Source organism: Calliopsis andreniformis, chromosome 1, assembly GCF_051401765.1.
Source record: "Calliopsis andreniformis isolate RMS-2024a chromosome 1, iyCalAndr_principal, whole genome shotgun sequence".
In the NCBI taxonomy this organism is placed as follows: Eukaryota; Metazoa; Arthropoda; class Insecta; order Hymenoptera; family Andrenidae; genus Calliopsis; species Calliopsis andreniformis.
In genome coordinates, this window is record NC_135062.1 from 16374692 (window position 1) to 16388120 (window position 13429).

The 13429-nt window shown below is 41.0% G+C and overlaps 1 protein-coding gene across 1 annotated transcript in view; it reads right to left on the bottom strand.

The window, feature by feature from the left end:
• Window positions 1-8154, bottom strand: part of LOC143178980 (uncharacterized) — a 161715-nt gene extending 153561 nt beyond the window's left edge. Inside the window, exon 1 of the mRNA XM_076377935.1 lies at window positions 8007-8154. Coding sequence (XP_076234050.1) covers window positions 8007-8154 — 148 coding nt within the window. The remainder of the gene's footprint in view (window positions 1-8006) is intronic.
• Between the last annotated feature and the right edge of the window lie 5275 nt (window positions 8155-13429).

A 13429-nucleotide genomic window follows, 5' to 3' on the forward strand; every position in this document is an offset into this window, starting at 1 on the left:
CTACCGCAGGATGCCCAACACAATCGCGTTGCAACACTGTGAGAATTTACGTAGCTGGCGCAGAGAACAAAGTAGCCGATGGAAAAAGAAAGGAAGAGGAAGAGAGATTTTACACGGTATCGTGGACCGGACGGAGGCTATTCCTTACCGTTGTCCAGCTTCGTAATGATGGATAATGACATAGGATGCAAGTGACCGGTATAAACCTGCGCGTATTCAGCAAGAGGACCACAACGACGGTAACTCGTATCATATAAAATGGCAAGCGCAAACGGGGGGAAACGAGACTGGTGGAGAAAGAGAAGGAGAGTGGCATCCGTTTACCAGCAAGATTCCGCTTCACCTGTGCAGCTTATACAAGAGCGTCGTGTACTCGGCGCACGCTGTGTTACACAGCGGATGTAAGGTGCGCTGCCAGAGCACACACGTTACATCCTCTCTCCCTGAAACCACCTCCCTGAATTATCCAACACAACATCCCCGAGGCTCAATCTCTATAACGTGGCAGGACACGCTCTCTCATACCCATTTTCTGCCTGTAAGAACTTCATTTTTGAAACGGGCCCAAAGTTATATCGAATTCCCGAGAATCCTCGAGTGCTCTTTACGACGATCCAGGAACACGTTTCGATAACTTTCGAGCAAAATTTCCATGTTAACAAGAGAGTCTCGTGGATTACAATCTCAGTACCTAAGAGCAGATCGAGAGGTTTGTTCAGCAACTAGTATTCTCACACTCGAAAACCATTCGACTAGCCCAAGATCCAGAATACTCGCGTTCCAGAAAACGAGAAAGAGAAACGCGATTCCTCGTTTATGGATCGCGCCGATAAAAATCGTAATTATACCATCTATTTTGCTCCATAAAAATCTACTTGCAAGCGCGTTCCTGTGTACGAAGGAAGTTAGAAAGCGCTCCTCCCTTCGCGTCTCATTCTTAATCAACGTGCGCCGCGCGATCGTTCTTGGACGGTCAGCGATTTGCCCGTAGCTTCTACGTCCATCGCGTGTCAGTGAACACGGATCGTGGGTAATTGCAGGGTTTTAACAGCGAGCTCCTCCGTCGTTTAATAAATAGAGGCCTTGACGCCAGACCCCTGGCAACACTACTGGCTATTACCCTCGGTTCATTATTTTTGATTTTAATTATGGAGATGTAAATTAGAGATGAAGGAGCACCCATGAGGACCGTTCAAAATAGCCAATCGAGATACATTTTTCACGAGAATCGCTACAAATGGAACGCAGGTGTAATTGAGGATAGTTTTACAGAAACATTATTCAATACTGTCACCTAGTTCGACTTTCACATCTATCGACTATCGACCGCAGAAACTAGGTGTGATTGTAAACTACCTAGCCAAATATAGAAAAGACCTTCGTCTCAGGAATGCTGACTTTTGCATGTGGACTATCGGATGGATACTGAAGCTATACAATCTAGCAAATTTTTTATTCTGTAGAATTCTAGGACACAGGCTACTGGAACGTAAACTAGTTTCGACTATGGTTTCCCCCTTCCACAGAAAAATATAATAATGTCGATAAGAATGCCGATAAGGAACTGTAACGCGAAGCCGAAAGATTAGTAGATAAAGTATACTCGCTCCTCCCTTGGCTTAGAGCGAAATGTGGTCTTGCGAGTCGACTATACTGTTGCAGGACGTCTACCCCACACGCCCATTTCTTTAGAAGTATCCAGCTATACGAGCCTAGCCATTTACATTCACCTGTGCATGCTCGGGTTGCACGGCCGACCGATAATCGTCATTTTGCCTCGGCATCTTTTTAATTGCCGTCGCTGCCGTTCCTGCGAGCCTCGTCTCTTTTAATCCCGCAATTATCCATTAGTTTGTTTGCTGGTACTGCGAGTGCAGAACGAACCTTGATACACTGTTTTAAAATGGGTATATACTCAGAAGAATTAAATTAAAGACAATTACAGAGGAGAGTTCCTGCAAATGAATTCCTTACAATTATATCAAAACTGGTCTTCACCTAACGTCAGCGAACAGTATTGTTAAGCTACCTTCGACAAGTTTCCACGCACTATAGCTATCCAATTTATTTGTTACTATTTCTATATCTACCATTCTAGATGCTATCTCGACCGAGCATAATACGCTATTATGCGAAGCATAGGCTCCACACCCTCTCCTTTATAAGTATCAAGCACTCTGTGCGCGTTCGCGTTCACCTGCACAGGGGTACCACCCGATAATCGTCATTTTGTTTCTTAGCTACCTTTTTGAACGGAATCGCGCTGGAGAACCACCGTCCTCCCGAGTTTCTGTCGCGAAAATTTATTTCCCCGCGATCTCGCGGCGGTATCTCGAGGAAACAGAAAGACCACTTCCCTCCCTTCGGTTCTCAACGAAACCGAACACCCCGTACTCGTCCCCGTAACGATGTGTATTCGTTGCGTTTGAGAAGCTATGACAGCACAATGTTACTAGCGCCATTGTACTGTCAGGGATTTTTAACCTGTTTACCGAATCATTCTTGGTGCAGAAACACCTTCGGCGTGTTTGACTTGATAATAGGATCAGTCGTTCACTGGGTGTGCCTCCAGAGTATTTTGAAATTGCTGAACACGAGCTAATTGACTTTTTCTTGAGTAAAGGCTATATTTCCTCTGATAAATTGTTGCTACAAAGGAATTTTGCTTCGATTAACAGATTAACGGTGGGTAATAAGCTACTGTGCTCAAACATTAAAACTGAGTAAGGAAATAGAAACTGTCGCCTCGGAAGGTAATTATTGGCTCGTCACAGCGATTCCATGCACAAAAAAGGAAATGCAACGCGCGTTTTTCCGTCCACTCGAGTCCGAATTCGCACATTACTCGCCAGCAAGCGCGTGTTTATTTAGCAATTACACAACGACAACAGGTTTTTCTTTTCTACAAGAGGAAGTTATTTCCGTGCGTTCGGTCACGTTCAAGCAATGCTAAAAGCGAGAGCCGCGCGTCGAATTTCAGCAGGTCCGATCGCGGCTGACTCATAAATATTGCGAGAAGCATAGTAGAAAACATTTCTTATTTCCAGCGCTAGTGTTTATTGTCCAATTTTTGACTAAATAAAAATTAAAGTATGGTATCAGTTTAGTCAAAATGAACTGGTCTAGAATTTTTTCAATCAAAAAAGTGCAAACGAAAGAATGAAATTCTGGAGACTCTTAAGTGGCTGAAGTATCCATCAGTGTAACGATAAAAAAAATTTTTTAACGAGTCATTATTCTGCTCAACTGGAGCGAAATGACGGGCGCACTTAATACCTCGAGGAAGAATGCAAAACCATATCTGGCTCGAGAACCTGACCGAGTTAATATCCCTAATCACGGTCCCTGTAAAATTGTACCCTTCGAATCGTGAACGAGCGAAAGAACGTGTTTGCCACTGCTCGTAAAGTTCGCCGAAAAAAAAGAAGACTTTCCAACGTGCAGAAAATGCGAACATAAGAAAACGCACGTATTCGTTGCTAAACTACACGGTGAGAAAGTGGGCTTCCATTCACACGTCATTTTCTGTAAGCGAATATTAAGATCAGAGAGAAAAAATAGAAACGGCTGCTGAGTCATTTGCACTAAGTGCACGTGTAACACTAATGAAGAAAACAAATATCTATTAAAACATGAAATAGAATTTTAATAAAAAGTCTATAATTTTTGTAATGGAATATCTACTATAAATAACAGTTGATAGCGCATAATTAAAAGAGGAAAAAATCAATGATTAGTTTTTGCAGAAATAATTGTTGGTACGCATTATCTCACGTGCAACGGCGAAATAAATAATTAGACCGATAAAAATCATAGCAGAAACCCGATAACGCAAGGAAACTGGTTTGCCATCTAACTTTCAATGGCAAGCATGCATGATTTATTACAACTTCGTTTAAATCTTGTTTCAACCGTGTCCATACCCGCGACACGGACGAATGGCAAAGCTGTCCATACCCGTATAGGCGAAACCTTGAAATCCTTGCGTCGCGTTACACGACCATACGCGTAATACGTACAAGGCAATACGCAACACTTTAAGGAACAGGCCCCGCGACCGTGACGACTATTATCCTTACGATTACGCGTTCACCAGCCCACAACCACTGTCGATTAATTATTGGATTTCTATAATAAAACCGCTACACAACGGAAAACTATCGGGGAAAATATTACATTCTAAATGAAAATAATTGCTGAATATTGTGTCACCCATTCAGGTAGATAACTATTTAAAAATAGAAACTATGAACCCAATCTCTATTTAAAAATTCATTTGAATTTGAACTTTTGAATTTTTGAATTTGAATTTTTGAATTTAAATTTTTAAATTTGAATTTTTAAATTTAAATTTTTAAATTTGAATTTTTGAATTTGAATTTTTAAATTTGAATTTTTAAATTTGAATTTTTGAATTTGAATTTTTAAATTTGAATTTTTAAATTTGAATTTTTAAATTTGAATTTTTAAATTTGAATTTTTGAATTTGAATTTTTAAATTTGAATTTTTAAATTTGAATTTTTAAATTCAATTTGAACCGTTAAACCGGACGAAACGATAAATCACATTTATTCCATAGCAGCGTAACACCGTGTATCCGCGAATTAGAGAAGCGACACGGTGGGGTTAATCTTAATTAAATCTCGTCCGATCATTTAACATTGCGTGTACATTAATCTTCGAGGCTTCCTAGAGACCAACACGAAATCCAACGGTTTTATTCTGTTTGGCTTCTCGCGTGTTACTGGCTTCACACATACGGTAGAAATAGATAAGAGACCAGCTTGCAATCTTATACATAGACTCCCTTACCAAATCGTGCGAGAAGTTATCACTGCAACTTGCAGGATAGTGCTTCCTCGATTTGTCTTTTATTTTCTCACTGCGTATGCTTTTATCTTCCCACTGAGAATCCTTTATAGGAATGAAGTAGATAGCACAGAATGATAAACTAAATAGTCGATATTACTTTCCATTAGTTTACACGAAAAACGAAAGTCTAGGAAGATAATTAACTGCTCTTCCCTAAAATGACCTCCAAGTGATATACTAACGATGGCATCCACAGTCGTAAATAACATTAACGAATCGTAAACTATAGTATCGTTAAACAAATGCTCCAGGCGCATCAAGAATTATATTTACAGCGAACGATTCCTTCCTCCCAACAACAGGCTCGACACGTACGCAAGTACCATTGGCACCAAGGTTGAAAAAGAATTCTACGTTGGCAACGTTTACGTCGATGCATGCATATGCATCAGATGTCCCGCGAGACGCTGTCGCAAATTCTAAAATACCGAATGACCGTTTGATCCGCTTATCTGTTCACGTGCAGGGTTTTTATTTTCTAATCGTTACTCAATGAAGCAATACCTAAAACCGTGCAACATTAATACCATTGCAATACACTATTATTATTATTATTTTATTCCCATAGACTAAGATTTCACAAATTACTCAACTTCCCCCAAAAAGGATCCACCACCTGCTCTTTAAGCGAACCGGAACCGCTTTCAAAACTATAATTTCTTAATTACCAAAATAAATCCTTCATATCCTGAAAAATCCCATTCCCAACAGGAAGACCGTTAAAGTGACTCTGAACGATAGGTTGCACGCGATAGCAGTGCAGACACGCGAAATTTCGTCCCAGTGAATTTTTTTTATTGTTCATGATCACTCGTTTAGAATGTCTCCGAATCGGTCCCGCCGTGACCAGCGGTTTCGACACGCGCACGCGTTGCATCATATCCTGTATTGTTTCACACCGGCGCGCGGCAGCCGTGCACGTAGCCAGGGAGATCTTTAAGCGAGGAATTCCGACTTAATTATCGGCCGAGGTGAAACGATCGGAAAACGCGCGCACTCGGCTCGTCGAATTCTATATAACTCTGGCACGTTTAGCCCGATCGAAAGCGCGATCACGCAAGTAATTTGCACGCACAGTTAGACGCCTCGCAAGAGGGTTCATCGAGTTGGCGCACGACACCTCTAAGCGTCTGACACGCGCAGATACGCATTTCCGCCTTTCTAAACGAATGCAAATTAACCGAACGCGATTAACCCGATGGACGCTGTCCAACGATGACCGATAGCGACCATAGCGTTCCTGCCGTGGGAAGTTTTTCTCGAATACGTGGGTGGAGCCGCTTTGACCGAGATTCAGAGACGAGTATTAGCTTTGTCTAGCCAATTATGGGATTGGAATCGTATTAATTAGATACTAATCGCGGCCAGTGTAGACTCTGGCTAATAATTACAAGAATAGAAAGCAATTTCTTTGGTGGACTCTAATTTTCTACAATTTTCAGGAAGAGATTTCGAATTTTTTATGAGCACTTGTATGCAAATTTAATGTAATATTTATTATAGTTACGTGCTATTAAAATTGAACAGTGAAATCAAAGAAAGTAAGATGCTTCGCTCTGAATGAGGTAATGCAAATTTTTGCACGATACCTGGACGAGAGGGTCGATATCGAAACAGCAGAGACAATGCAGTTCAGCACGAGTTCATTGCTCGTCAATCCAACTAGAGCAGCAAGTCATCTCGCAAACACGTCTTCGAATTGAATTACGAGCAGGGAATTCGTGCGAACCGAGATTCATTTCGATGCATTAGTTATGCACATTATACATTCATTATTCTCTGTAGGAGTTCATCAATTATTCAATCAAATCTGAAGTTCCTTGGAACGAAAATGAAAGTACAGCAGCTTGAACGCAGCTTTTAAATTTATAGTGACTAATAACTCTTTGTTTTAAATATGTAAAAATATCTGAGCTTATGTAGTAATCTGTACATCCTGATGTTACAGGAATCAAGGAAAAATGAAATTTCCTCTCGTAAAAACTAGGCATGCGTTAGAAGAGAACTTCGGAAAGGCACAAGGCCTTAGTCGGCGAACGTATAATACTTTCACAGAAGCGTTAGAGCAAAGGTCATTCTTCCCCGGCAAATCCGAGACGAGTAACACAAAGTTCAAGCATTCACCGTCATAGTACTGATTTCGCGGCAGTGCAATTGCCATCCGGCGTAACAGAAAACATTGCTAACGTTTCTCTTTGTATTTGTCAGTAAGTATCTCCGCCTACAGAACCTCGGAACAATAAATAGAATACGAAGAATATGCTAAACTCAATGATTTTTCCTACACAAAAAAATCACGCGAAATAGGTTGTAAAATAATGGTTATAAAAAATCCTAACCGTCAGACAAGAAAGAGAAATATATTATAGAGAATAGCGCAAGGTATTAACATTGCTAATATCGTTCCTACGTTAAGGTCGTACGCCTCGAAGTAGCATCGTGACACACATCGTGGAAGAAGCATAAACGACACTTTCGATAATTTAAATGAGCGCCGACATTCAATGCAAATCGTGACGCGTATAAAATTAACCTCGTGTGGACAACGTCACGAATATTGAGCCCCATTTCTGGAGAACATGCTTTTTGCAATGTGCAAAAATGTAGACATAAATTTTATGTTGAAGAATACTTTTCTAAAAAACATTTTAGTAAAGGCGGAGAAATCGCAAAATATGTAAGAAAAGATTCTGTTCCTAGAAGGCTCATTTAAATTACCGCTATTGTATTAATAAAGTATTACCGATAAAATATTTGCGAAATAATGTAAACAATCGCCAACATGCAAATTATTTATGTCATATGAATATCTATTCACTATTGCCGTAACAAGTGACCGATTCGAGCTGGGACAGTATCACTATATAATACACAAAAGTATTTTTACTTAAGAATCTCTCAAAAATTCTAGGATAATTATATACCCAATATGGCGTCCTTCAGTCTTCGTTCGATCCAGAAATTCTCAAGTCACATTCAAATCAATTACTCCTTACTAATCAATCCAAAGTACCCTCTATATTTATAATATGTAATTTATCCACGTGGTCTCGTTAAAAAGATCGAATAAATGAAGCACGTCCAAGGTCGAAGCGAGGAAGAAACAAAAAATAATAAAGAATAATGGACTGACCTGTATCGACGCGGTGCCGCGCAGTGGTCTCGTTCGCTAGAAGAAGGTCGTCGTACTCCAGCGTCGTCGCATCCTTCGCCTGCACCATTACGATCACGGAGGTCACCAGCATCACCACCATCGTCACCACCGATCGGTTCACCGTCATCGTGGCAGGAAAAGCGCGCCCACCCGGCCACGAAAAGTCCGTTGCGCGACACAGTTGCGCGTCGTTCGATCACATTTTCCCGAATCGCGAAGATCGACGCTTCAGACGCGAAAGCTCGAATATTATCGAGCGCGGGAAGTTCGAATCACGGCGTGGCGGGCCGGCCGCCAGTCCTCGCATATCATTAATACGACTAAGCCACGGCGAGGCGAAAAGGCCACGGGAACGATTAAGAAAAATTCGAACTCGGTACGTAGTTACTGGCGCGCATCTTCTAAACTAACGAAACGCGGGTAGAAGCCGTCTACGCGTGCCCGATGCGTGCGCAGATCGAAGCAATTGTCATAATTGCTGCGCACGCAGGACTGCGTACGAAACGAGTGCACCGTTCACGGATGAGAAACTCGAGGTCGGTGAAACTTCGCGAATCCTTGGCTCGAAGCGTAACCCCCTGCCCCGATTCCTGTCCCTTCGAAGGGCTGTCAGTCCCTGAACATCGCGCCGTCGGCTGTCACTCGTGCACACGTAACAGACCGGCCGCGAAAATAAAAACAGTCGGGTTAGCGCGTGCTACCAGTTTTAAAAGAAGTGTGCGCCGCACGAGCCCATGCCGCACTGCTAGAAGGCGGTCAGGTGTTTCAAGCACCCGCCACGCGACTCCACCGCCATCTGTCCACCTATCACCGAACACTCGCGATCGCGTCAACCACTGCCGCGCTTTTCACGCGCACGCTCCCCTGCACCTCCTCCCCGCCGTGTCACGTGGCTGACTCGCTTCATTCATGGGACAGGTCCTTCGCGCACCACGCGCTTCACGCGACTGAGCGCGTAAACGTCGCCGACTGGACCTCTACGAGGCTTTGTTTATGTTATATTATTCTGGCTACGATTTTTGGGCGGCTGTTCCTGAAATATGAGAAGCAGATTGCTATATTCTAGGAATACATTGTCTGTCATAACAAACATAAAAGAGGGGCGATGTAGAATGAATATAAAAGTTAATTAAAAACTGTTTTGTTTTATTTGAAAGTACTGCTATCATAGTCATGCGATGTCAGTCAATGAAATATGAATATGAGATGTAACTGAGCTGTATGTACAGTTTTCTGCTTCCTTTGCAATTTAAGCTTAACGATTAAAATCTCTCTGTACCTCCACATCTTCAAGGATACTGTACATATTAAAAATAGACTAAAAAAGCTACCTTACTTACCACGGTATATTCAGATATTCTTCCTCATAAAATCATACATCTACAATCTTTATCGTCTACACTTTACTGTTGTATCCTGTGTGCTCCGTCCCTCTTCACCCCCCATTCATTGTAGACAACAAAATCGCGTGACAGTCACACAAGCATGCCTCTCACCACGAAGGGGACACGGATGCCTCCGTCCAGTGGCATTTAATTAAGCCCAGTCGCCTGGAGAAAAAAGTCGTTGGTACAGGAAGCGATGGGTTTCGAGTACGCGAGCAGCGGACCATGGTTCGAGCCCCGTTACGGGACAAATGCATTGGCGTAGTTGTAATCGGCAACTGCCTCATCTTTCCCCGAATCATTCTCACAGGTGTTGGTCCGACGCCTTTGCTGGATGCCCCGTGCAACTTCTCGCCGGTATTCCGTCGAGATCGCGAACTATGTCGACCTTAAAAATTATCGACATGCGGCAGGGAGAGTAATGGTCAAAGCAGAACGCCAGGCCTTTCTCTCGCGCGCTCCCTTTTGCTGCTTTATCTTCCTCTATCTGTCCCTCACCGGGGCAAACGATCTTCCGTTCTTCACCCCAACAAGGAAATGGACGATCGATGCGCTCGTTCGATCGGGATACATGATCTCTGGTTCACTGTTCGGTGAAGTGGATGCATGGAAGCGTTTTACACTTCGTAGTGTCTTGGAAGGTGGATAAAATACAGGACAGCATTGCTATAAATTTTCGGGTAATAATATGTTCGGGGAAGCATTCTTCTTTTGATAAGTGTCTGAAGTAGGATGCAATTGTCTTCATCATGGGAAAAGAATCCAAGGGAATTTATGATTCAGTCTTTCCGTAGGATGCAGCGCTCTTTCAGTAGTTGCAAGTTGCAACTAATTGCAAGTTCAGAAACTGGAGGGTCCTGCATGTTCGAGAGGAAGGGTAGAGTTGGTATGCAATTCTGATGTGACGTCTAAACATGGTACTACGTACGACCGAAATTCTTCTATGGTTCTCCATTTTACTCGGTCCTTTTTTCAAGCCTTGGGGGACATATTCTCACGAAATCCGGTTCTACTGGTTCGGGGTTAGATTCGAAGGTGAAGCTTAGCTGCAGTGGCTCGAGAAATCTGTACTTCTGTTGATTATTACGCCGCCACATTGCGCCTTATTAGGAATTTTTAAATTTCAGAAAAAAATGTTCTTTAAACCAAGCATATCTATTTCACACGAATTCCCAAACGAGGAAAAGATAATTCATTGTTAAAATAAAGAGAAATTCATGAATATACAGAGAGTCATACCCTTGAGTGCGTGCTAATTAACTTAACACGTTTCGTGCTGCAATGGAATGTCTGGCCTTCGATAGTACTTTAAAAACTGGCGTAAGTTTCGTTTAAAGTTTCCTCTTTGATAGGAACGTGTTAACAAAATCAAGAGAAATCAGTAAAAAGTTGAAAAACGAATAACTTAATCTTCATTAAACTTCCTCAAAGATATACGACAGAAATCAGTCGTTTATCGCCCATTTGGAATCTCACTGAAGCAGTAAGGTCGTCTCCCTCTCATTTTTATCCGGAACGTGCGAATAAATGAAAGGACATTAGTGGCGGTCACATTACAGGTTGTCACGTTCGCCGAAGGGATGAAATTTATTACTTCAAATTGGTTACAAAATACGCCATAATTCTCATTTAATTTATAACCGTGCTGGCCAGTGTTGACGACGCAACCCGTGAATACGTCTCCCTCATATAATATTATACATACGAGGGCAATACGAGAGACCGGGTGCATATAAATATTCATATGCAATGCATCATTGCACCATGCATCAGTTCGCGGCTACATGCATTACAGACACGAACACTTGACGGTGCATGCAGTGTGCATTTTTATTCAAACCATCGATTACCTTCCCCCGAAAGGTCCTTAACATATTGAGACACAAACAAAAGAATATTTTAAGTATAATGGTGATTTTTATCGCTGTAAAAAGTACTGATTAAGTAAGAACTAAAAATTATGAATATTACTTAATAGATGAATAACGAGAAAATGTACTAAAAGCTTGGTACATTTAATATCAAAAGATAAATGTTTCATCCAGCAACACTTTTTCTCTTCCCTCAGTAGGTTGTTATTCTCCCCCTGTCTTTCCCCCTGTTGTAGCTTTAATTAAAAATCGAGCTTGTCGAGATATCAGAGAGAAGAATAAATTTAATCCGTACGAGCCATTAATTGGCGTCCCTATTTGCCGACATTCTTGTTGTACATCGCCAATGTTCGCCTCCAAAAAGAAGCCCTCATGAGTAAACCGATTTGTTTGTCTCGTGCTCCTGTGGTAGATGAAAAAGTGGCAACGATAGTGCATAAAATATACGTCATACATTTTTATTGACAGAGAGTATTACTTATATTCCCCTAAGGAGATCCTTTATTGTAATTAATTAACCAGTTATATTCCGGGACAAATTATTGCAGAAATGTTTCATGCATCTATAAATAATATAATCCATTAGACAAATATTTACCAAATCGTTGCACAATCCACTTCGCACACGAGACAAGACTAACTTTGAAGAGAGTCTTTATTGGGAAGAAGTGAAGCTAAATAATGGCAGCAGGAACTCGCCAAGAGAAATAATTAACTCTGCACAAACACATTTACAGCTGTCGGGTTTCGCGAACAATGAACTCATGGGAAGTAGTCGAGTCGTGCCAAGAAGCAGCTATGAACAACGACGACGTTCATTGTTCTAAGTCTTTGTATTTGCAGCGCTGAACCTACATATCGGCTAACTACTATACTGCATTCTTAAACTGCATACAATTCAGTTTAATTTCATTTTCTAAATAAATCTTAAAAAATATACGAATTGCATCAGAAATATGCAGCTGCATAAGAAATATGCAGTTGCCATATAAAATTTCCATTTACTTACAGCGGTTCCTTTTTACTAAAATTTAAGAATACCCCTTTCTTATGTAAATGCAGTTCCTTTAATGTACCTCTGCGTATTGTATGCGTAGCATTGCTTATGTACGTACGCGTAAAGTAAAGAACGAAGGTAAAGAATGAGAAACACAAAGAAATAAAATCCTAAAAAATCGAATTCACTGTTTATTGAATATGTTTGTTTTCTCCAATCTGAATGCACGACCATCGCGAATTGGAAGAAAAACTCGTTCTATTGTGTGTAAGCTATTAAAGTAAATTTCTTCTAAAAAGAAGTATTTACTTACACGTGAGGACATAGCATACTTCGTCAAGGAATTTGCGAACAACATGCTGCACTTAAAGAATTTTTCTAGGCACGCACACAATGTGCACCAGATCGGTCTAAAGAGATACCTACAAGTGAGAATACAGAAGGCAAGCCTCTATAACGGTAGACTACAGTCGAAAAACAAGAAATGGAGCAGCACGGCCTTTTCTCCCGAGAACGATCTAGATTATGGAATAAAACGCACATTACGAAGAGACCACATTTCCTCGAGATATCTGTGCATACGCAGTACGAGACGATATTTCCATACAATTTTACTTTAAAAGTCTATTGTACTCTTTGTATATAGCTTTAGGAGGTAATGGCTTCTACGAAATGCTTACCGAAGAGACAAGAGATTAAAAGCACTAATTTTCAGGGATGAGAATAGTCTTCTATTTAGAGCAAATGTAGAGACTAGAAAAGCAGAACTTCAGCTTAAGTAATTAAATTGATAAGGAAGTTAATCAATTACTCTGACAAATATAATAGTACTATCTATAGCTTTTTTGCCAATTTGATATTTTCACACGACACCATTAACAATGATCTCTAATATTAAGTAACATCCGCCTCTGTCACACCAGGATATTACTTAGGCTGCGATTTCGTACAAAACAGACATTGCAAGCTTTACCGATACTCAGTTGGGAAACACTATTTGAATAATATCCTTAGCAATAATTGCTTTGGTCACGAAGAAGACAGGCACTATTTGCGATGTCTCAATACAGTCACCAGATCAATTGATTCACTTTCTTCGACGTCGTTTACTACTTTTATGAACGACGTACACTGAAATAAATTTTTATT